This window comes from Bos mutus, chromosome 18 (assembly GCF_027580195.1).
Source record: "Bos mutus isolate GX-2022 chromosome 18, NWIPB_WYAK_1.1, whole genome shotgun sequence".
In the NCBI taxonomy this organism is placed as follows: Eukaryota; Metazoa; Chordata; class Mammalia; order Artiodactyla; family Bovidae; genus Bos; species Bos mutus.
In genome coordinates, this window is record NC_091634.1 from 22316482 (window position 1) to 22339169 (window position 22688).

The following is a 22688-nucleotide window of genomic DNA, read 5'->3' on the forward strand; positions in this document are numbered from 1 at the left end:
CACAAAATACCACATATTTGATGACTGAAGTGGCTTCCCTGATGGCCCGAATGGTAAAGAGTCTGCTTGCAGTGCACAAGACCTGGGTTCGATCCCTGGGTCCGGAAGATCCCCTGGAGAAGGAAATGGCAACCCACTCCAGCATTCTTGCCTGGAAAATCCCATGGATGGAGGAGACTGGCAGGCTATGTCCATTGGGTGGCAAAGAGTTGGACATGACTGAGCAACTTCACTAGCCAGCTAGCTGTTTATTTGAAAGGTCTGGAATAGGCAGTTCCACAGGGAAGGGAAATAGAACAGTGATTCGGGGGCTGGGGGAAGGGAGGAATGGCTGCTCATGAACATGCGGTTTCTTTCTGGGGTGACAAGAATGTTCGGACACTAGGTAATGGAGATGGTTGCACAATCTGGTGACTATACTAGAACTACTGAATTGCATACTTTAAAGAGGGGGAGTGTCTTTTATGGGATGTGAATTCTATTTCAATAAAGCTGTTGAAAGAATTCTCTAGCCACTGCCCCATTTCTCTCTTTCTCTTTGCAGTGGGATTCCTCACAGGAGTTTTCCACACTCAGTGTCAGCGGTCTGTTGCCTCTCATTGTAGCAGGCATCTGCTCCTACCCCCCTACTAAACGATCTCCTACCAAGCCTCTGTCCTCTATGTTACTAAGCCCAGCGGTCCTCTTCTTAGCTGACCCGTGAGCAGCCCCTGGCCCCGTTGGCCTTCCCCTTCCCCTCCTTGACCCTGTACTCTCCTGGCCTCCTCCGGCCTCCCTGGTGGCTCTTTCTTGATCTTTGCTGCTTCCACTTCCAGTCCTAGTTTGTAAACACCGAAATGTCTGAGGTTCATTTCCTCTCCCCCTCTCTGTTGAGGTAACACTGGTATATAGCATTATATAAGTTACAGGTATACAATATTATAACTCAACATCTGTGTTCATTATAAAGTGGTCATCACCAATAGTCTAGTTACCATCCATCACCTTACACTTGACTCCCTTCACCCAGATTTTGCTCACCTCCTCAACCCCCTTCCCCTCTGGTAACCACCAATATGTTCCCTGTGTCTATGAGTTGGTTTTTATTCTTTTATTTGTTCATTTTCAGAGTCTTGTGTGGGTTTTTTTTTTTCATTTTTGTTTTTAGATTCTATATACGAGCGATATCATACCATACGATTTTTTTCTTTCACCTTCCAATCTTTTCACTCAACATTTTATCCTCACAGTCCATCCATGTTGGATGTTGCAAATGGCAAGATTTCACTCTTTCTTGTGGCTGAGTAGTATCTCACTGTATATGTACACTGCATCTTTATCCATTCATCCATCGATGGTCACTTAGATTGCTGTCATGTCTGCACTCACCCCTTTTCTTTTCTATCTACATCACTCCCTCATGGCTCTCAACCTGTGCACAACTTGCTCACTCACTGAAGATTCCCAAGTGTTCGTGAGTTCCGAGTTTCTTCCTGCAATCTAGTCCCTTAAGTACAACTGCCTGCTCAGTCTTCCCAACTTTACATCCTGAAACTGAGTTCCTGATACCAGATTCCCCACTTCTCAAAAAACCCACAACAAATAACAACAACAACGAACAGCTCCTCCATCATCCTTCTGGATCTCAGAAACCAGGGGCTTTTTGCCTCTAGTTGCTTTGATGTCTTTCTTTCACATTCCATATCCAGTCCATTAGCGAATTCTGTTGGTTCTTCCTTCAAATATATCTGTCATTTAATCTCTTTTCAGCACCTCCACTTGGGCCCTGGACCAGACCACCATCATCTCCCCCTCCTCGATGGTCTCCCAGCTGCCCTCCCCACCCCTTTAGTCAGGCTTATTGTAGCCAATGAGTCAGCATGTGCCACTTCTCAGCTGAAAGCCTTCCCATGACTCCCATTGTCCAGCTCTAGAGAGAAGCCAGTCTTTACAGTGCCCCCAGGCCCCTATTTCACCTCCCTTCCCCTCACCCCTTCTTCTCCTTCATCTCTTCATCTCTGGCCATGGGCTCTGGCCCAGCCACTCTGGTTTCCTCCATGCTCTGGGACCAGGCCAGGGACCTTCCCCACCCAAGGCATTTGCACTTGTCGCTTCCTTCTCCTGAACATCTGCCTCATTTCCTTCAAGTCTTGACTCAGATCCATCTTTTCAGTGAGGCCCTACCTGCCCACTGGATCTAAAACTGTAGCTGCCCAGCCCTACCCTGCATTGTCCCTTCCTCTGTGCTGTCATTGTCTATAGCACTCAGTACTTATGAGTTTACTCCATTACAGAGGTTTTTTTCCCCCCGAGATGATCTATATCAAGAAGAGTGTTGAGATAGTCTTTTTAAAAAAGAAAAGAAAAAGTACATTAGCAGAGCTGAACGAACAAGGGACAGGCATGAGCATTTCCAAATAGTGTGGCCCCTCTTGGCTGGAAATCACCATAGCGCTAGAAAAGATACCAGAGATAGAATATAATATACTTTTTAAAAGTTGTATTTGTCTCTTTCCACTGGAGGATAAACTCTGGGAAGGGAGGGCTTTTTGTCCAATTTGTTCACAGTTGTATTCCCAGTGCTTATAGATACTCAATCAATACTTGCTGAATGAACAAATAAAAATTTAAAAGCTAGCAGGCAGATTTTCTCCTATTTCATTTTGCATCTCATACACAGACATCTTGCAGACCAGACCTAACTCCCACACCATGTCCATCTCACACACCCACTCCACCTGAGGGTGAGAGAAAAGGCTGCCTCCCGTGTGCCTGGGGATGCCGGCTCTAATGTCAGGACAGCGTCTGAGGCCTACCTGCAAGTAATCTTCCAGAATGATTGCAGTGGGAAAGACAGACAACACCAACTGCTGGTGAAAACATGGAGCAACTGGAACCCTGATCTACTGCTGGTGGTTTGCTTCCTGCCCAAAATGCTGGGTAGCATCTGCTAAAGATGCATACATCTATCCCACGGCCCAGCAACACCACTCCTAGTTACGTGTCTAAGAGAAACGAGGGCTTATGTGCACCAACAGACATCGGTTTAGATTGGTCATGAATCTTCATTCATGATAACCCCAACTGCAAATGCCCAGCAACAGAATGAATAAACAACTTTGGAGAGTTCCCAGTGTTGCTGTTCAGTCACTAAGCCATGTCCAACTCTTTGCAACCCCATGTATTGTAGCATGCTAGGCTTTCCTGTCCTTCACTATCTCCCAGAGTTTGTCCAAATTCATGTCCACTGAGGTGCTGATGCCATCTAACCATCTCATCCTCTGCTGCCCACTTCTCCTTTGCCTTCAATCTTTTCCAGCATCAGGGTCTTTTCTAATGAATAGACTCTTTCCATAGGTGGCCAAAGCATTGGAGCTTCAGCATCAGCATCAGTCCTTCCAGTGAATATTCAGGGTTGATTTCCTTTAGGATTGACTGGTTTGATCTCCTTGCTGTCCAAAGGACTCTCAAGAGTCTTGAGCACCACAGTTCTACAGCAGTGTAGAATACTGCAATGAAAAACAACAACCACAAACACCCACAATGACAGCGAGGAATTTCACAGACACGATGTTGAGCAGAGAAACCTGAACAAAAAGATACATACAGTGTGATTCTATTTATATTGTTGATGAAAAATTAGTCAGTCTAAGAAAGAAAGTTTTACTTGAACCAAACAGGATTATAAACTGAGAACAGCCGAAGAATTGATGCTTTTGAACTGTGATGTTGGAGAAGACTCTTGAGAGTCCCTTGGACTGCAATACAAGGAGATCCAGCCAGTCCATTCTAAAGGAGATCAGTCCTGGGTGTTCATTGGAAGGACTGATGCTAAAGCTGAAACTCCAGTACTTTGGCCACTTCATGTGAAGAGTTGACTCATTGGAAAAGACTGATGCTGGGAGGGATTGGGGGCAGGAGGAAAAGAGGATGACGGAGGATGAGATGGCTGGATGGCATCACTGACTCGATGGATGTGAGTCTGAGTGAACTCCGGGAGATGGTGATGGACAGGGAGGCCTGGCGTGCTGCGATTCATGGGGTCGCAAACAGTTGGACACGACTGAGCGACTGAACTGAACTGAACTGAAGAACTTTTCCACTTGTTAGAGATCAAAGCATAGTTACATAAATTTTTTAGACAAAGGGCATTAAGTGAGGTATTATTGACAGTTTATACAATCCAGACCTGAGGACCAAGTGAGTAGAGGGTAATGGGTCATCATGGCCTCTTGCAAGATTAAGAAGAAAGGTTATCTTCTAAAAAGTTGTGACCATTGATGAGATTAAGGAGGAATGTTATCTCCTAAGGTGGTCTGGTTAATCCAGATGCACAACTCACATTAAAGGGAGGAGGCTCAAATGGGCAGAGAACATTTTCATGTTTAAATTTGTCTTGTCTTGCCATAAAATATGAATTTTATTTCATCAAATGAAGTTTAAAGAGATAGGAAAAAAATCTATGGTGACATAGATTAGAACATCAATTACAGAACATTAGTTACCCTTGGAGGCAGGTACTGTTGGGAGGGCCTGAGGGAGGCTTCTGGGTGCTGGAGATGCTCTGTATCTCCATGTGGGTGGTGCTAATAGGTGTGTGACAGTGTGACAGTGTGCAAAGCTGGAATTTGTACACTTTTCTGAAGGGATGTTAGACCTCAACAAGAAAGAAAGGAAGGAAGAAAGAAAGGAAGAAAGAAAAAAAAAAGAAACTGAAGTCCCAGGGTGGTAACCCAGACATCTGCTCTATCTATGTACTGACCCTATGCTAATTTCCTCCTTGTCTCCTTCCAACAAGCTCTGGAGACTTGTTGATTTCCCTACCTGTGCACTCCTTGACCTTTGGAGAGGAGGTCGATGTGCAGAAATACCTTGGACCTAATCCTGGAAGACATGGTGCTTTCACAAAATACATCCTTGAAGAGCTTGGTCTCTGTATCATCACTCTCCTAACTTGAGGAGGGCTGGACAGGCTTTGTTTCCTAAAATCAGATTTTCATCTGAATTATGTTTGTTCCTCCACTCATGTGATAATCAGCTTGAGAGACAGCAAGACTGCCTGAGATGTTGCATTGTTTTTGACTTGAATAAAGGAAACAATCACTGTGAATGTTCTGTTTTCATATCTTGGAGCTGTTCATCATTGAGTGCATTTCTCCCTAATTGGATTGAAATCTGAACAATGTCTTGGCAACAGCGTCATACTGGGTGTAAATCGGGTCCCCAAGACCCTCGCCTAGCCCCTTTCCGTAGACTTTTTGGTTCTCTTCTCTTGGGCTGAGACCCGCTGTCACATGACTCTGGACCACTCCGCTCTCTGCAAAGGTAGAAGTGGCCGTGGACCCTCGAAACTCTCGAAACTAAGTCCCCTTACTTAGTTCCACGGTTGCACTGGTTGTCCAGACCCATGTACTATGCCTGTTTCTAGAGCCAGGATGTGAGTGAGTCAGCTGCACCAAATTGAGTGGCTGAAGGTAAGGAATAGGGCTTCCCCGGGGGCATGGGGAAACCGCTCCGTGATTTCTTTACTCTCACACTAATACAACACCCACACTTTCGACACCAGATGTGCGGGGGTTCCCACACATTGCACCAAGCAATTCTCTGCCACACCAACGGGAGGTCTGATGACTCAGTTCTGTTCTAGCACTCACTGGTGTTTGTGCAGAGCTTACAGGTGAAGGGCTCAGCCCCGAAAGGCTGTCCCCAGCTCAGATGCCAATCCCAAGTTGTCGCCTGTACTTCTGACAGACTGGCTGTCAATGGAAGTTTCTCTGACTGCCCCCTTGGGTTTGATAATTTGCTAGACCAGCTCACAAAATTCAGGAAAATACTCGTCTGTTGGTTTATTACAAAGGATTTAATAAAGAACAGCCCGAGGAAGTGATGAGTGGGAAAGGAGGCGGAGCTCGGACGCCCTCTCCCGGTCCACCACTCTCCTGGCACCTCCACACGCTCACCAACCTGGAAGTTCTCCCTACCCTATCCTCGTGGGCTTTATGGTGCTTTCATCATGATTGATCATTAACTCAATCTTCCCCCTTCCGGGAGGATGGCAGGGAATGGAGGCGGGCTACAAGTTCCAAGCTTCTCATCATGGCTTAGTCCCACTCTCTCACCGCTTCATTAGGAAAAAAGACACTCCTGTCACCCAGGAAATTCCAAGGAACTCAGAAGCTCTGTGTCAGAAATCCTTCTCTTAGTGCTCTTATCGCTTGGGAAATTACAAAGGTTTTAGGAGCTCTGTGCCAGGAACCGGGACAGAGACCAGTATGTAATTTTTGTATTATTTCACACCGGGGGATACCAGAGTGTGACCACCCACGGAAGGAACATGCACTCAGGTGAGCCACAGGTGCCCACCACCCCATGAACTCACTCCAGCAGTCAGGGGTAGGGAGCGGTGATCAAACTGATGATCCAAGTGAGGACACAGCATGAGTGCAGAAAAGAAAGAGTATTGAGGAGACTGGGCCTCTCCTGGGGTGATGATCTGCACCCCAGCCCCACCCAGGGCTGGGCCCCCTGTGAGCCCTGCCTCTGTTGTGATCCCCAGACCCCACCCCCACCCCTCCACTGACTGCCTTTGTTTCAACTCTGACTTCTATTCCAGCTCAGGTCTTGGGAAAAAATGTGTCAGCTAATGGCTGGTCCTGGCCCAAGGCTGACTTGTTCCTCCCCTTCCTGGGTGAGGGCTGGGAACCCCAAGAGGCTTGGTTGGGATACCAAGGAAGGCATGTTGGCATTTTAGAATGTTGGTAATTTGCAAACTGCATAAAATCTGTGTGTGTGTTAAAGAATCCTGGAACTGCTGATTTCCACAGCCCTGGGCATTGCTGTGGGCATCCAGAAGACCCCCGGTACTGAGAAAGAATGGGCAGCAAGGATGGGTGGCCTCTGACTCCCACTGCCCCCAAGCCCCCGTCACCCCGCTTGGGAGCCACAGTGGGCAGGAACTAGTCTCTGGGAAGCCTCTTCTTCAGGGTCAGAACATCTGGCAGGATCCCTAAGTTGACGTTCCAAGGACTGAAATTTCCTCTTGTTTTTGCCCAGAAACGTCTGGCTTGGTCTGCTCTCGCTCTGTCCTCCCCACCCCCGCCCCCTGCCCTCGCCTACCAGCCTGCCTTTCTGTCTTTAGCATTAGAACATTCTAGTCAGAGCTGGGCTCTGTGGTGTGAGGCAGCCAGCAGGAGATAGGATCTGGAGGACTCAGGACATTGCCTGGCCATGGCTTCTCTCGAGGCGTTGACCCTGACTCCCGAGGGCTGGGGATACACCTGCCCCCAGGGCCCGAGAAGGGAGAGAGAAGAGCTCTGAGAGCCTCCTGTGGGCTTCACTCTCCTCTCCTTCCTGGGTCCTCACTGCCTGTTCCTCCCTTCTAGATTGATCCAAAGCCAGCCTGAGGTTTTGAGATAGGGAGCCCAGGAGAGGGGAAGTGGGAGGCAGGACAAGGGGTGGGTGGGTGTGGGAGAGAGGGGCACAGCGTGGCCCACACTCACCTCCATGGCCCTAAGGAAGCACCTTCAGTGCCTCAGATAATCAAAGGCTGCCTCCCACCCCCCAGTTTGGACCTGGGTTGCCTGGATGGGCATAGGAGGGTGGGAGACAGGCAAGGGAAGGACCAGGAGACACCTCGGTGTCTGGCTAGAAGGCCTGAGTGCAGGTGCCAATGGAGGCCAGACAAGCAGGTTACCCAAAGCCAACAGGGTCAGCTGTGGCCACAGGGGCTGCCCCTGCAAACCCAGCATCCTGCCAACGGCCCCCAGGAGCTAGAAGTCAAGGCCATCTCCTCCTAGAAGAGAAGCATCTATGGAATGGGCAGTGGCACAGGGCCTGGGCTGGGAACTGTAGGGGGATGATGGCCACAGATGAATGATGACTGAGCTGCCCCTGCCCTGAGTGGCTCAGGCTTGAGGGCTGGCTCTGATGGGCACAGGCCCACACAGGCATCTCCTGGAGGGTAGGGAAGCTGGAGCAGGGCTGCAGGTGCTCTGGGAGCACAAATGCGACAGCCGTGCTGACCCAGGGCATCCCAGGAAGGCAGCAGAGTGGAGGTGCAGCTGCTCTGGGGTTCACAGGGGAGCTAAGTCCATGGGCAGAGGGAATGGTGGGCACAGAGCTAGCAAGCAGCTCGAGAAGCCCAGAGCCTGGCTCTGTTGGGCTTGGTGAGAGAGACCCCTCTCCCTCACCTCTGGCCCTATGTTCTGCCCTCCGAGCACAGGTCTCACTGAATCTGCTCAAGGCTGAGGCAGGGCGGGCATGGGGAGAGTGGAGGTCCTTCACAGATGAGGGCCTGGGTACCAGGAAAGGCATGGGCCAGCCTACAGGTTCTGAGGAGGGAGGCTTCGGGGAATCCAGAGAGCCTGCTGATCAGGTGGGAAAAGCCCCAGATACAGCCAGGTCCCTGCCCTGCGTGCAGCCCTCAGAAAGGCCACTTCCTGCAGGCCTGGGATAGAGGCGGGCCAGCGGAAGTGACTGCTTTGCTCTGTGAGCGTGGCCTGAGAGACCCTGGGTTCTGGCTGAGAACTGGGTCAACCTCCCACTCACTCCCACCCTGCCCAGCGGCTGAAGCCAAGAGAGGCCCTGGCCTCCCCTGCAGCCTCTTTCTGTCCGTGTCCCAGGGAACAGGTTAGGGCAGGAGAAAGACCAGGCTGCCAGAAATCCTCTGATGCCAACCTGGATGACACCCCCAGTGGCACCACTGGGCCTCTACAAACAGGTGTGATGACAGCTTTCCAGAAAGTTCTGCCTGGGTAGGGGTGGGTGAGCACTTCCTGCCCTGCCTGAGAGGTCAACAGTCAGTGTCTTGGAGGAGGGGCTAGTCCTCAACCCTCCAGAAAGAGGCCAAGGTTCTCACCCAGAGCTTGACTGGAGGCTCCAGGAGTGAGACCCAATTCCCATTTCCTTGTCATCCCCTCTGCCCCAACGCCCTAGCCCATTTCTTACTTGATTCATTTATTCAATCAACAAATGTTTAATGCCAGGGACGAGGGTATGGTTAACAAAAAGACCCAGACTCCTAGACCTCATGGGGACTACCACCCTCTCTAATAAAGTCCTGCCCTTCTCTGAGGTTCAACTAAACACCACCTCCTCCAGGAAGCCCTCCATGACCACACAGCTGTCCTGGGACCTTAGGATAGCCTTGTGTGATTGGGTCTGCTTCCCTGGAACCAGTGCACAGGTGGGTCTCAATAAGTGGCAGCCACAGCTCCCATCAGCACCAGTACCCACCATCACCATCATCAACGAGAGATAATATTCCTTGGGTCCTGTCAATCCCTTGCCTGCCTGTGGCAGAGAGCACCCAAATGTTATCAGCACACATGCAGTGGGTCCTATTCAAGAAAACTCAGCTCTAAAAATCCCAACAGCCAAAACTTACAGGTAGAGGCCACGGGCTCACTCCCTGAGGAGGCCTCCCCTAATAGCTGAGTACTGAAGGAACATGGCACCCCTGCCTAGGGGTGTCAGTCCCAAAATGGCCTGAGGTCACCACTGCAAGTTCACTTTCCACCTGGAGCGACTTCCATCTGGGCTGCTTCCAGCAAGGGCGCTCCAGGAAACACTAAGGTGGTGGGGGCTCCATGCCCTCTCAAATGCATGGGCCTGGCCCTCAGACCCTCGTCCAGCTTGCGTCTCTGAGGAGGAGGGGCAAGGCAGGCCCTCCCAGGGCTCAAAGCAATGTTAGCATCCTTAGCTGCTGGCAAGGACATGGAGTCCATGCCCAGCTGAGGGGAAAGATTCCTGGGTGATGAACTGGAGCACTTGGCTGGCAGGACAGTTGGCTCTTGTGCCCTTGCCAGGCCTGCAAGTGAAGCCCCAGGAGAGAGTGTGAAGGCCTGGATGAGGCCCAGCAGACCCAGCCCTGCAGCCAGACCTAAGGCATCATCCTGGGGAGAGAACATCCACGAGCAGCAGACACTGATTCGGCCTGAGAGCTCCTGACCTCTTCCTCCACTGGTGGCCAAGGGCAAGGGTCAGCTGTGTGACCCCGACTGAAGGCAGCTCGAGTCTTGGATGACACCTGCTGCTGGGGAGGTGGGTGAGGAAGGCTCAGACCCCTGTGGCCTGGCTCGCAGCTGCTGCTGCTGCTGCTAAGTCACTTCAGTCGTGTCCGACTCTGTGCGACCCCATAGACGGCAGCCCGCCAGGCTCCCCCGTCCCTGGGATTCTCCAGGCAAGAACACTGGAGTGGGTTGCCATTTCCTTCTCCAATGCATGAAAGTGAAAAGCGAAAGTGAAGTCGCTCAGTCATGTCCGACTCTTAGTGACCCCATGGACTGCAGCCCACCAGGCTCCTCCGTCCATGGGATTTTCCAGGCAAGAGTACTGCAGCCCCTTCTAAGAACAGTGGTGGGGGATGGGAGGTGACAGATGGGGTGTGAAGCAGGGTGGAGCCAGGACCTGGCCTGGCCCTTGACCCAAGTCAGGCTGATGAGGTTTCTCTGAAGGGAAACAAAACCAAAAGGAGTCAGAGATGGGGTCTCCCAAGGCGGTGCCTTCCCTACCTGGAGCCACGTCTTCCCTTTCCGGAGGTCCTGACTCCTCAGGCACATTCCACTCCACGCTTCAGTGGCTGCAGCCGATCGCTGCTCCACCTCATGTGTTGACCCAGGGCAAGCGTTCTGCCCAGGGCTTTTACTTTGCTTCCAAGGGTACCATCTGTTATCATCAGAGCATCTTGCAGAACAGGGCATGGGCCAGCCCTTTGGGATAAGTTGAGGGCAGCCAAGGCATGCCTTCTGCCATCTACTGTGGTAGGCAGATGTGGCCTTAGAGAAGCCAAGGCCACCCCTTGGGGACCTCAGGGAGCAGGAGGCTTCCTGGCCACTCTCCCAACTCAGTCATCTGTACGTAGGCACCAGGGCAAGCTCCTGAAAGCAAAGAGCAGAACTGCCACCCTGCTGAAGGCTCCCGCAGCTTCCAGTGCATCACCACCCCCCACCCCCACCCCCGGCTTCAGTCTGGCCAAGGTGCTCCAGAACACACAGGTTCCTCCCCTCCTCACGGCCTCTGCACTTGCTGTTCCCCCCAGTGGAGTCTGGAATGCCACCCTGGCCCCCTGGCCTCACCCACTCATCTCACCATTCGGGTGAGGGGTGAGCTCACCCCTGTGATTACTGCCCTCCTCCCGCATGCTGCTTGCCCCAGTCCATGCCCCACTCACAGCTCACACCAGAACCAATACCACCTGCTTCTGGACCTCTCGGTCTCCCCTGCCAGGCTGCACGTTCCTTGAGAGCTGAGAACTTGAGCCTTTCACTCAGGCTGTCTCTAGTCCCTGGTACAGCATACGGCCATGAGTGAGTCTGCGTGAATGAAGGGCCTCTAAAGGCTATTACTGGCCACCCGAGCCCTTGACTCCTTCCAGGACCTAACACCTCAGGACTCAGGGAAGCCACAGTCTGGTGGCTGGGGTCACAAGGGAAGCAGACTTGAGGGTGGAAGGCTGAGGGCCGAGCCAGCCCCTGCCCAGCTTGGTGAATAGGGCACGGCCTCACCTGCCCCAGTGCCCTGTGCCCCTCTGGCAGGCAGCTATGAGAAGGCTGCTGGCACCTGGAATCAGCTGTGGAAATCCTCTCCTGTCCAAAGGAACGCTGTCCTGGTGCTTCTATTCCCTGTTTACCAGGCAAGAGAGGTTCTCAGGGAGTGGGGCAGTGCCCAAGAGACTGGTGGCCGGATCTGGGCACTCCCTGCCTGGGCACCGACTCTGGGTGAAGGGACAGAACTGCCTGGCCAGGCCTTCCAAGCTGATCCAGCTTTAGTAAGTTGCCCTGCACCCTGAACCTGCCCTGAACCCTCTGTCCAGGCAGAACTGCCTGAACCAGTTTGTGAGGCTCAGGGAGGCCAAGGGCTTGTAAATTCTTGGAAGCATGTCTGACCCTTCCTACCCGGTCCCTCTGCCCTGCGGGTCAGACCATAGGCAGGCCCTGGGCGCCTCACACTTTGCCTTTCTCGCTCTCCCTCATGGCAGTGGCTCCACTCAAGAGCCGGCTGGAGTGTTGCCACCCCTGGCAGCGGGCCTGGCCTGCTGAATCAGAGCTAGCACTCGAAGGAGATCTTCAGGGTTCTGTCTGCAAGTGAATGACTGAGAACTGGGCTGGGAGGACAACTGCTCACCCAAGGACTGGAGCCGACGGTGGGGTTTCAGGCACTGCACCGTGTGGGCTGGGGGAGCTTTCCTGGCCCCAAAGTCACCACTTCTAGCTGACAGTGACCCCCTCTCTGCCACAGTGGCTAAGGCCAGCCAGGCTATGGGGGGAGGGGCTGGTACAGGAGACTGTCTTGAAGGACCACAATTCCATGGCTGGGTTCGGGCCAGGCATCAGGAGGCTGCTATTCAAGCTCTAGCCCCAACACACATTTGCTGAGCAAGGCAGCTTGCTGCACTTGGGATTTCCCCACTCGATGGCACCATACCCAGGGGCGGGCCTGGGCAGGAGACCACATGTGAGAGCTTTAAACCTGGAAGGCTCATACATAGCTGGCTCCTTTTCCTTACTTGCTGCCTGTTTAGATAACTCACACCAGGTGAACAGGGCTGCAGGTGCTAGGCCATAGTCACAATGCCTGGATGGCCAGGGCTCCATTCCTGGGAACCAGCCATGGTGAGGTGCGAACATATGAGCCCACTGGAACTGCCAGCGTTCTCAGGAATGCCCAGCGTGGTGGACAGTTGTTGAATTGGCCACCTAGCATGGTTTCATTCCTTGATCACAGAGTTGCGTCTGAAGTTAAGAATACTCCTGGACTTTTCAACCACATGAGTGAATAAACTTTCTTTTTATTATTAAGTCATATGGATAGGGTTTCTGTCACTTGCAATAAGAGTCCTAACAGAAAACACTGCTTTCCCCAGCAGAGGGAGGGAGAAAGACAGGACTGAGAGGCATCACATACCTAGAGAGAGCTCAGACTGGACCAGAGGCCTGGGCAGGCCGCCCTGGACCATGGAGAGCTCAGACTACAGTCCCTGGGGCTGGCAGGCACCCACAGCATGGCAGTCTCCTGCCTTGCTCTGGGTGAGCTCACATGCCTCGCCTAACAAGGCCCAGCCAGACAGGTGGGCATCAGCAGGGTGGGTGGGTAGGTGCTGGTTTCCTGGAAGCCTCTCTGGACCCACGGTCTTCCCTGCAAGGGGGCAGGGCCAGGTGTGGTGGTTGAAGGCCTCAGAAAACAGGGACCTCACTCCAGTCCTACCTTCTCTCTTGTCCCTAAAGGTGCCTGGGATCGTCTAATTCTGGAGCTACAGCTCAAAGGGCTGAGAAAGGACATTTGTTCCCAAGAGGCCTAGGTATTTGGGGCTTGCTAAATGAAAAGGTAATTACCTTAAGTGGAACTAGAAGGATGCCAATATCCAAAAAGAGGCACTGGGGGTTCGGAGAAAAGGAGCCACTTCCGCCGTGCCCACTACCCATGGGGTAGGGTCCCCTGGGGTAGGGAGGGCCCTTCGGGGGTCTGGGCAGCTTGGGGAACTCTGCCCTCTCAGGGGTCTGGGTAGAGGCATCTGCTTGGACCGAAGTGACCAGGGAAGCCCTCCCTCATGGCTGCAGACCTGGGGTCAGCTGTGGAAGGATGACCAGGACACGCCCGAGGCATAGAACTCCACGTGGCTGGGCCAGTCCCCATCCCCACTGCCCTCCCTGTCCTCGTCTGAGTCATCATCGTCTCCACTGGATGCCCCGCAGACGGCCCCCGCCAGGTGGGCCGATGGCCCGGGGGACCCGAGGCCCTGCTCCTCCACGTCCTCCTTCCGCTTCTGGGCGGCCAGCTCGCGGAAGCAGAGGCTGCAGACGCGCAGGGGCTTGGACGAGAGGCGCGGCAGGAGGAAGCGCTCGCGGGAGCATTCGGCGCAGACCACGAAGCCGCATTTGCGGCAGTGGTGCCGCCGAGTGAGCGCCGAGAAGCGCGTCTGCGTGCAGCGCATGCAGATGTCCGTGGCCTTGTCGGGGATCCAGGGCGCCGCGTGCTCCGTGCTGGGCTGCAGGCCCGTGGCCAGCAGCTGCCGCCGCACGCACTCCTCGATGTGGCTGATCCACTCCTGGCGTTCCGTGGCGGAGGCAGCAGACACCACGAAGGACTTCTTGGCCGTCTTGATCATCCAGCGGTTCTTGGCCTGCAGAGTCTCCGGCAGCGTCTCCAGTGTCACCTCCTCCAGCGGAATGATGTGCTGGCTGCGGTACTTGCGCTTGTTCAGCACGATGCTGCCGTACACCAGGATGTCGTTGAAAAGGAAGAAGATGCGCGGTTTGGCCTTCTTGCGGCACTCCTTGGTCAGTACGCCCTCACCCAGCAGCACTCGGCCCGGCAGGGCCAGTGGCTGCCCCGATGCTCCGAAGCAGCTCTCGACAGCTGCGATGCGCTGGCTGTTGATCTCCGTGTTTGCCAGGTGGTCCACCATCTTGGGCCACTCGGCTGTGGGAGGAGCAGCAGAGGAGGTGTCAGCTTGCTCTGACATAGCTTGGGGTCAAGACCACCCCCAACCCCCAGTTCCCCAACCCATAGGTCAGACAACCCACTAATTACCCCCTATGCAACCCAGGAGGCCCAGATGTGCCACTCAACCAAGGAAACTGGCTGCTCCAGAGCCACCCCTTAGACATGGAGTTCCTGGGAGGTGAGGGGTGTGTGGAAGCCGGTCCACGATGGGAAAGCAGTAGTAAAGATGTGTGACTGAGTGAGGGCGGAGGGGCGGAGGCTCAACCCTTGGGGAGCCTTGGAAGACAGGGTAGAACAAGCCTCAACACCATCCACCGCCCAAGGGACAAGTTGACTGAGCACCAACTCCCATCAGGGGCTCGAGGGAGCACTAACTACCCAGTGCTTTGGGCCTGTCTCAGGCAGAAGGAGGAGCCTGTACCAGCTGGGGAATGCCAGACAATGGAATGCTGCAAACCCAAAGGTCAGTGGCTCCCCTATCTACCAAGCCAAAGCATCACAGACCCTGCAACCCACTCACTCAGCCTGTGGACCCATTCACGAGCCACTCAGGAAGCAACTACTATGTGCTTAGCACCATTCCAGCACTGGGGATGCAGTGAATAAGAGAAGGCTCCTGTTCTGATGGAACACCACCAACACCAGCATCCCAGGCACCACTGCAGAGTGCTTCCATGTCAATTATGACTGTCTCAACTTGTCCTCACACCAACCCTAGCTCGTAGAATTACCATTGACAGAAGGAAACCGAGGCTCTGTTAGGAATTAGGCAGCCCAGAGCCTGCACCGCTGGAGACCACACTGCCCAGAGCCCTCCCACAAGGAGCAAGAGGCCTCTATCCTCCTCTGCCAAGCACTCCACGTGGTAGCCCCAGATCTCACCTGGGCCTCCTCTGCTCTGTCCCTTTGACTCACCAGACTCACAGCGTTGAAGACACCCAAACACTGCTGACCCAGGTCAAGCCTGTAGTCCCAGCTCTCCCCTGAGCTGCCCCAGTGCCCTCCCACCAGCTCCTCTTCTTTTCAGAAACAAACCACCATTCACCTAGTTGTGGAAGCCCGAAATCTAGGACTCATCCTTGAATCTCCTCTTTCCTGTACTCCCATCATTCAACCACTGAGCAAGCTCCATCATTTTTCTCGCTCACACTTGGTCCTAGTTGCCCCACTTCTCACCACACACCTCCAGCAAGGCTATCTCCCTTTCTGAAAGAGTCTCTCTGACAATCCCAACTCAGGCAACATCTCCCGCAACCCAGGAAAGGGTTGGCAGATCATGGCCTGAGGGTCAAATCTGGCCCACAGCCTGGTTTTGTGAATAAAGCTTTATTGGAACAGAGCCATGTCATTCATTTACAGTGGTCTGTGCTGCTTTCCTGCTGCAACAACAGAACTGAGAGCTGTGATAGAGACCACATGGTCATAGAACCTAAAATTTACTGTCTTTACAGAGAAAGTTTGCCAACCCCTTCTGTAGGATGTTACCCTATTTTGCTTTCTCTTCACAGAATTTATCAGGACCTGATATTTTCTTGTCTATCCATCATTTGCTTGCATGCTTCCTATTTCCCTCACCCACTTACAAATTCCATCAGAACAGGATTCTTTTCTTATTCACTGTATCCCCAATACCTGGAACAGTGCTAAGCACACAGTAGGTGCTTCCTGAGCGGCTAGTGAATGAATGAACCAAAGTTCTCTCAGGCCCACTGTGGGACGAATGAGCCACCACCTCCTGTCTCTGAAGAGGAAGCAGAAGAGAGCAGACCCCACAGCCGCCGCCACCGCCGCCACCACCACGTGCATACAAGCAGAGAGCACGCCCCTGACCAAACCGATCACACTCACAGAGTTTCTAGGTCACCACACTGCAGTTCCGTAAGTCTGGCCACCTGTGGGAGGCTGAAGTGGGGCCAGTGCGGGGGCTGGCTGCATTACACAACAGGGGTGCTCAGCCCCGCGGTGCGTATCGCTTGCTGCTGTCAGACCACAAGCTGTCCTGAGAAGTGCTGTCCACACCACCTGATGTAAGAACCACTATTTTTAGGCTGCTGAACTGGGCTGCATGTTGCAAACCCAGCTGATTATCAGTGACAGCCCTGGGCCATTCTATAAGGACCAGTCACCACGTCCCTGTTGTGGACAGTCTGGCAACATTCCAGAGGCCACCCCCAGGACCCCTGGGACAGTCTAGATGAGGGTTCCGTTGGAGAAGCTCAGAGCAGAGCAGAGGGAGAGGCACCAACAGCAGTGACTTTGGGACCCGTGGCAGCGACAACAGAGATTCTTGGCAGAGGGGAAAGGGCAGAACAAAGGGTGAGCTGGGTGCATTCACACAATGGGCTACTGTCAGCACCCAGTCCACGTGGGTCAACATGGAGCGACAATAGACACCAAATGCTGAGTGGAAAAAGCACCCTGCAGAACGAACTGACCCTGTGTATGCAGAAATTATGCATTTAAGAAGTGTTCACAAACTATATCTGTAAATAAAAGTGGACAGGATGGAGCCTTGCACCCATGAGGATGGCTGCTACCAAAAAAAAAAAAACAAAAACAGGAAATAAGTGTTGGCAGGGGAATGTGGAAAAGTTAGAACCTTTCATGCACTGTGGGTGGGAATGTAAATTGGTGCAGTCACTGGGGAAAAAAGTATGGAGGCCCCTCTAAAAATTAAAAATAGAACTACCATATGATTCAGCAATCCACTTCTGATTATTTATCCAAAGAATTGAAAGCAGGATCTCCAAATGGCATTTGCACACCCATGATCATAGCAGCATTATTCACAACAGTCAAGCAGTGGAAGCAACCCAAGGGTCCCTTGATGGATGAATGGATAAACAAAATGTGGTATGGACACGCAATGGAATATTATTCAGCCTTAAAAAGAAATCCCGTCACTTGCTACAATATGGATGGATCTTGAAGACATTATGCCAACTAAAATAAGCTAGTCACAAAAAGACAAATACCGCATGATTCCACTAATATGATATATCTATAGTAGTCAAACTCATAGAAACAGAAAGTAGCAAGGTGGTTACCGGGGCCAGGGGTGGAGAAGGAGGAAGAGCAGGGGAGGAGGGGTGAGAGGGAGAGGAGAGTTGTTATTTAATGCGTTTAGAGTTTCAGTTTTGCAAGATGGAAAGAATTCTGGAGATATTTCACACCAATAGGAATATACGTAATACTCCTGAACTGTAAGCTTAAAAATGGTTAAGATGGTTTACAAAAAGAGATGGACACAAAGCAAGATCAGGAGAAAAATGGCCTGGGGGAGGACATCTGAATATCATTAGGCATGTTGGATCAAAGATTTCAGCTTTATCTACAATATTTTATTTCTTTCATTAAAAAAAAAAAAAAAAGGCAGCAGCATATGTGATAAAGTCCCAGTAGCAATCAATTCTGGGAAGTGGGAACATGAGCTTTTTCTTTCTCTCTTTCTAAATATAAGGTCTTCAAAAAGAAAAGAATTACAGTATAATGTCTGGGTCAACAGCTGTAAGCTCTACTGGCCTCGCAGTAGGTGACCTGCCTGGGCCTCCCCTGAGCACACAGCAGCAGGGCCCAGGCTGCAGGACATGCTAGGATGAACATCTCAGGATGGAACACCACTTGTTCCCTCCAAAACTCCTGGGCGTCGCCAGCTAGCAGAAGTGGGTGAAACCCCAATCTTGTAGCCACACACCGAGGCCTAACACACAGCACCGAGGCAGATGGACTTTTTATGGAGAGAAGAGCAGGCGTTTCCCCCCCCCGCTCCCCCCCACCTCCCTGCAACCCTGGCCTGGTGGGGTTGGGTGAGCTCTGGAGGCACACTTGCCCAGAATCCACCTCTGACTAGATGTTACCCAGGTGGGCAGCATGGAGGAAGTGAGGGGCAGCGCCCATGAAGGGGAGAGCTTTGGGCAGGGGAGGGCCTGTAACACTGTCTCCCTGTCCCTTGTAGGAGGCCCCAGGATGCCCCACGCTGCTGGGTCCCTCGTCAGTGGTTTACAGACCCCCTCCAGGCCCTGGTAGACCCCGTTCAGCTGTTGGCAGCAAAACATGGCCCAGGAAGAATGGGGAGTACCTGGTGACCATGAAAGGGGTCTGGTCTCTGAGCTGAGTCCACATACTGACGGGTAGTGGGAAGGCTTTCGTGTCTCCTCCTCCGGGGGCCTTCAGCAAGTAGCAGCTGGGGTGAGGCCAGCAGGGGCCAGCAGACGGCATCCTCCTGGGGAGCTCCCCGACATCCGCCCACCACAGCTGCCACCACAACCAGAACTTCACTTCACACCTGGTTTAACATGGCCTGGAGATTCTTTTTCTTGGCCATGTCAACAGCTTATTTCCAACCTGCACCCCCCTGCCGGGGAAGTGTGGAGTCTTAGCCACTGGACCCCCAGGGAATGTGGCAGCAACCCCACCTCCCCATCCCCCACCCCTCCCAGCAGATGAGAAATCCTCTTTTTATTTTTCTCAATAAAGAAGTGAACTGCCCTCCCTTAGGACAGGGCGGAGGGAGAGCTGAGCCTGTGCCCATTCCTTTTGTGGCTGCCTGCCTCAGGACAACCTGTGCTGACCCCTGTGTGGTACCCCAAGTGCTGACAGAAGGTGGACACTCATGAAGGGCCAGTGTCTGGGAGCAAAGAAGTAAACAGGCCAGCTCTTTCTTGCATGTTTTTGAAGTGGGGCAGGCTCCAGGGCTGGCCTTCCTGAACACCAGTGATCCCACCATCTGAATTAGGCCAACGGCTCTCTCAGTGAGTAAGCCATGCTCCAAGTGTCACTGGGTGGCCAGGGTTCTATGCCTGACAGTTGAGGTGTCACACATGATCTACACCAGAGGTAGCAAATCTACACGAGGTCCAAACCACTGCCAGCTTTTCTAAAAACAATTTATTGGAACATACCCACATGCAACAGAGATTGGCCTGCAAAACCTAGAATATTTACCATTTGGCCCTTCACAGAAAAAGTCTGCAGACCCCTGATCTATACCACCACATACTGTCAAATGCATAATGTGCCTGCTCCAGGGACGCACCTGACATGGGGCCATGTTCTGATGGAGCTAGTCTCCTCCACTTGGACACAGATTTTGAGATTCGAAGAGCTGTCTGGGGCCCCAACCTGGGAACCCTGTATAGTAGGACCTGGGAGGGGCACTCAGGTCCATCCTTCCATTAAGAGTTACAGTTGGGGACATTGCTTATCAGAGAGGGAGTTACCTGGCCAAGGTCACAGAGGGAGTCAGGGTGTTGGCCCTTTGGACTATCCCTTGGCTTCCCCAGATTAGGGCAGGGCTGATGTATCACCTGACCCTCATTCCCTCCAGTCCCAACCCGGACCACATTGTCTTCATGCCTACCTGACTTTACCTTCTAAATATTGACTAAAGTCCTACTATGTGCCTGGCACAGCTCTACTAGGCAGGACTAGGCACCAGGTTACAGCCGGGACCTAGGGACCAGACCTTTCAGTATCAGACAGCCTGGGGCGACAGCCAGACTAGAAAGTATCAATAAATCAACAAGGTGATTTCTGATTGTGAGTGCCACAAAGAAAAGGGCTGATGTGCTGAGCAAGGCTAGGGTGAGGGTGGTGGTCAGGAAAGGCCTGGTGAGGAGGTGACCCTGCACCAGCCTGAATGTGAAGGATTTTAGCCATGCAAAGGCCTGAGGGAACAGCTCAATGACATGACTATGGAGGCAGGAGGTGTAACAAGTAAGGTTAAAGGTGCTGTAGGAGCCAGTCTTGCAGGTCCACAGGCCAAGATGAGGATCTGAGTTTTTCTCCAAGTACAATCCAAGTGTCCTTTCCTTCCAGAGGGGCCACCCCTTAGGCTTGTCCAGTTCTATGCTTCCTGGAAAGCCCTCCTCCATAAAAAGAATAGTAATAAGGAAAATAAACCAGGGGTGCCATTAACTGAGAGCTTACAGCTCACCAGACACAACGGTAAGCACACTGCAAGTATTATCATGCTGATTCTTCACAAAAGCCCCACTGGGGAAGGTGCCACCTCCATCATCAAAGTCACTGCCCAAAGTCCCAGCTCCAAGACAACCATGAGCTGCTGAAGACAGAATCCGAAATCCTCAAGTTCAGAGGGCAGGGCCCCTCTCCAAATGCCTGATCTCCAACCCCCAACCCTCTCCACCCAGGTCAAGGGGTGGCCTGGGCAGGTCCATTAGCTTGGCTGAGCTGCCCAGCCCCTTCCTTCCTTGTAGTGGGCTTGGTTGCACAAGTCCCTTAGCTCAGCTGGGCTGCCTCAATTGCCCATCCTGGCAGCCCTGGGGGGCTGATGTGTGCAGGGACACAGACTGAAGTCAGAGACAACCCCAGTGGAAATTGCATGCCCAGGAACATGCCAACATTAAGTGGAAATTCGCCAGCAATCATCCTCCCCTCTTCCCTGGCTTCTGACCTCCCTGGTGGTGAGATAACAATGCTGTTCAAATTCCAAACGAATATATCCCTGATCAAGTTACAAAGTGACTCAGGGCATCCACTTTCCCATCTGAAAAAGTGGCTGGATGACAACTCTCCCCTGCACAGCTCTTAAAAGTGTTCAGGGAGAGAGAAAGGGAAGGAGATTCCGGGTGATTCCAGGCTGGGAAGGAACTGCCACCTCTCTCTGGGTCAGCCTCAGTACTTTCTCTGTGAAATTGGAGATTAAGCCTGGCCTTGTTTCCTTTGACAACTCCCACCGAAAGTCACAAACTCAGATGCTTCAAGGGCCAGCGAGCACCCAGGCCACCCGGAAAGCGCTACCACCCTGCCTCTCCTCCCCGCTTCCCTGGGCCAAACTATCCCTGCCCACTGCTCCATACCCTGCAGACTGGGACCAAGAGTGGCCGCCCCCACGATGGCGTGAGTCAGGAATCCCCGAACCCTCCCCAGACAGCAGGAGCGCTGAGGTCCTTGCTGCCCCGGGCCTCAACGCCCACAGGCGTCTCCAGACCGTTTCTGCTCTCACTTCTTGCATCCCCCGGGCACCCTGCCTCGACGTCGGAGACCCCCTTACCCGTTTTCACCCCTCTGTCCTTGGAGCTCCTGGCAGCCCCCGCCCAGCCTCCAGCCCCACCAGCCAGCAATAAGCGCCTTGGTCCGTGCCTTTGCTCGGGGCCAGAATCCGAGATGGCACCGGGCGCGCGACCGCCCCGCCCGAGTCCAGGGGCCACCTAGACGAGGAGCCCGGGGGAGCTGGGAGGCAGTCGGCCGAAAGCCCGCTTGCTCCGGGCGCCCCGGCCTGGCTGGTGACCCTTACCTCCGCAGCCGGGGCCCCTGGCGTCTCGCGCCCCACCAGGCAGCCGGCCAGACAGATCGCACTCGGCTGCCGCGTTCCGCTTGCCGGAGGGGGCCAACCCCCTCCGCCCAAGCCCCAGCCTTCCAACTCTCCTCGACACGCCCCCCGCCCCGGCGGCTCCGCCTATCGGAGCCTGGGCGCGAGGCGGGGGCGGAGCCTGGACGCCAACTCTCGGAGTCGGAGTTCCAGAGAAATGTGCGCGTGCTGAGCGGCCAGACTTCGGGTGCGTTTGAGTAGGTTGGCGCTTTAGGCGGTGCGGGCGTGGGGCTTCCTTGTCGCTCTCTCCCGGGACTGGCAACCCAGACTTAAGCCCCTCAGTCTCCCTTTCCGCCACCGCGCTCCACACTCCGGCCCCCAGGAGACTTCGAACTCACCGAACTGGGGCCTTTGGGCCAGGGAAGGTGTTGGGGAGGGAGGCGGTGGCATTACTGTGCCTTCCGCCGTCGCTGGTGGGACTCCCTGCTGCTGGCTGGTATAGTCCTGTCTCAGCAATTGAGAGATTGATAATCATAATATTAAAATTCTTCAGCATTTTATATTTTATACTTTAAACTTGTATAGTGGAAACTTTCAAACATACACTGAAGGAAAGAGACTAATGGACTCCATGTATCCATCACCTAGCTCCAACATTATCAACCGGTTTTGTCCTCTTTCTCCACCCTCCCCACCCACCCCGCAACACTGACCTGAAATGAAAGCCCAAGCCTCAGAGTCATCACTCCTGGAGGGTTGTCTTAACCTCCTTCTGGCCTCCTCTCAACACTTTATTTCACACTAGCTTCTTCTTCCTGTTCCTCAAAACCCCAAGGTTGTTCTCACCTCTGGACCTTTGCACTTCCCTTTTGCCGCCAGATCTTCTCATGGCTGCATTTTTGGGATTCAGATCCAACTCAAACTGTCACCTCCTCAGAGGCTTCCCTGATCTCTGAGGTCACCCTCATCTGCCTCACTCCCATTTTGTTATTTT

The 22688-nt window shown here is 53.2% G+C and overlaps 1 protein-coding gene across 3 annotated transcripts; it reads right to left on the reverse strand.

The window, feature by feature from the left end:
* Positions 1 to 12746: 12746 nt before the first annotated feature.
* Positions 12747 to 21816, reverse strand: PLEKHF1 (pleckstrin homology and FYVE domain containing 1). Of its 3 annotated transcripts, none has more exons than XM_005899539.3 (2): positions 21680 to 21816; positions 12747 to 14397 (listed from the first exon to the last, which is right to left on the reverse strand). In XM_005899539.3, the coding sequence occupies exon 2, from the start codon at positions 14381 to 14383 to the stop codon at positions 13544 to 13546; it is 840 nt and encodes a 279-aa protein (XP_005899601.1). In that variant the 5' UTR covers positions 14384 to 14397; positions 21680 to 21816; the 3' UTR covers positions 12747 to 13543. The 3 variants fall into 3 exon arrangements, with proteins under 3 accessions (XP_005899601.1, XP_014334848.1, XP_070244134.1); XM_014479362.2 differs by lacking the exon at positions 21680 to 21816 and adding an exon at positions 21437 to 21575; XM_070388033.1 differs by lacking the exon at positions 21680 to 21816 and adding an exon at positions 16270 to 16863.
* Between the last annotated feature and the right edge of the window lie 872 nt (positions 21817 to 22688).

Bases quoted from the DNA above. Each gene is read 5' to 3' on its own strand.
- PLEKHF1 (XM_005899539.3), bottom strand. From the start codon at position 14,383: ATGGTGGACCACCTGGCAAACACGGAGATCAACAGCCAGCGCATCGCA.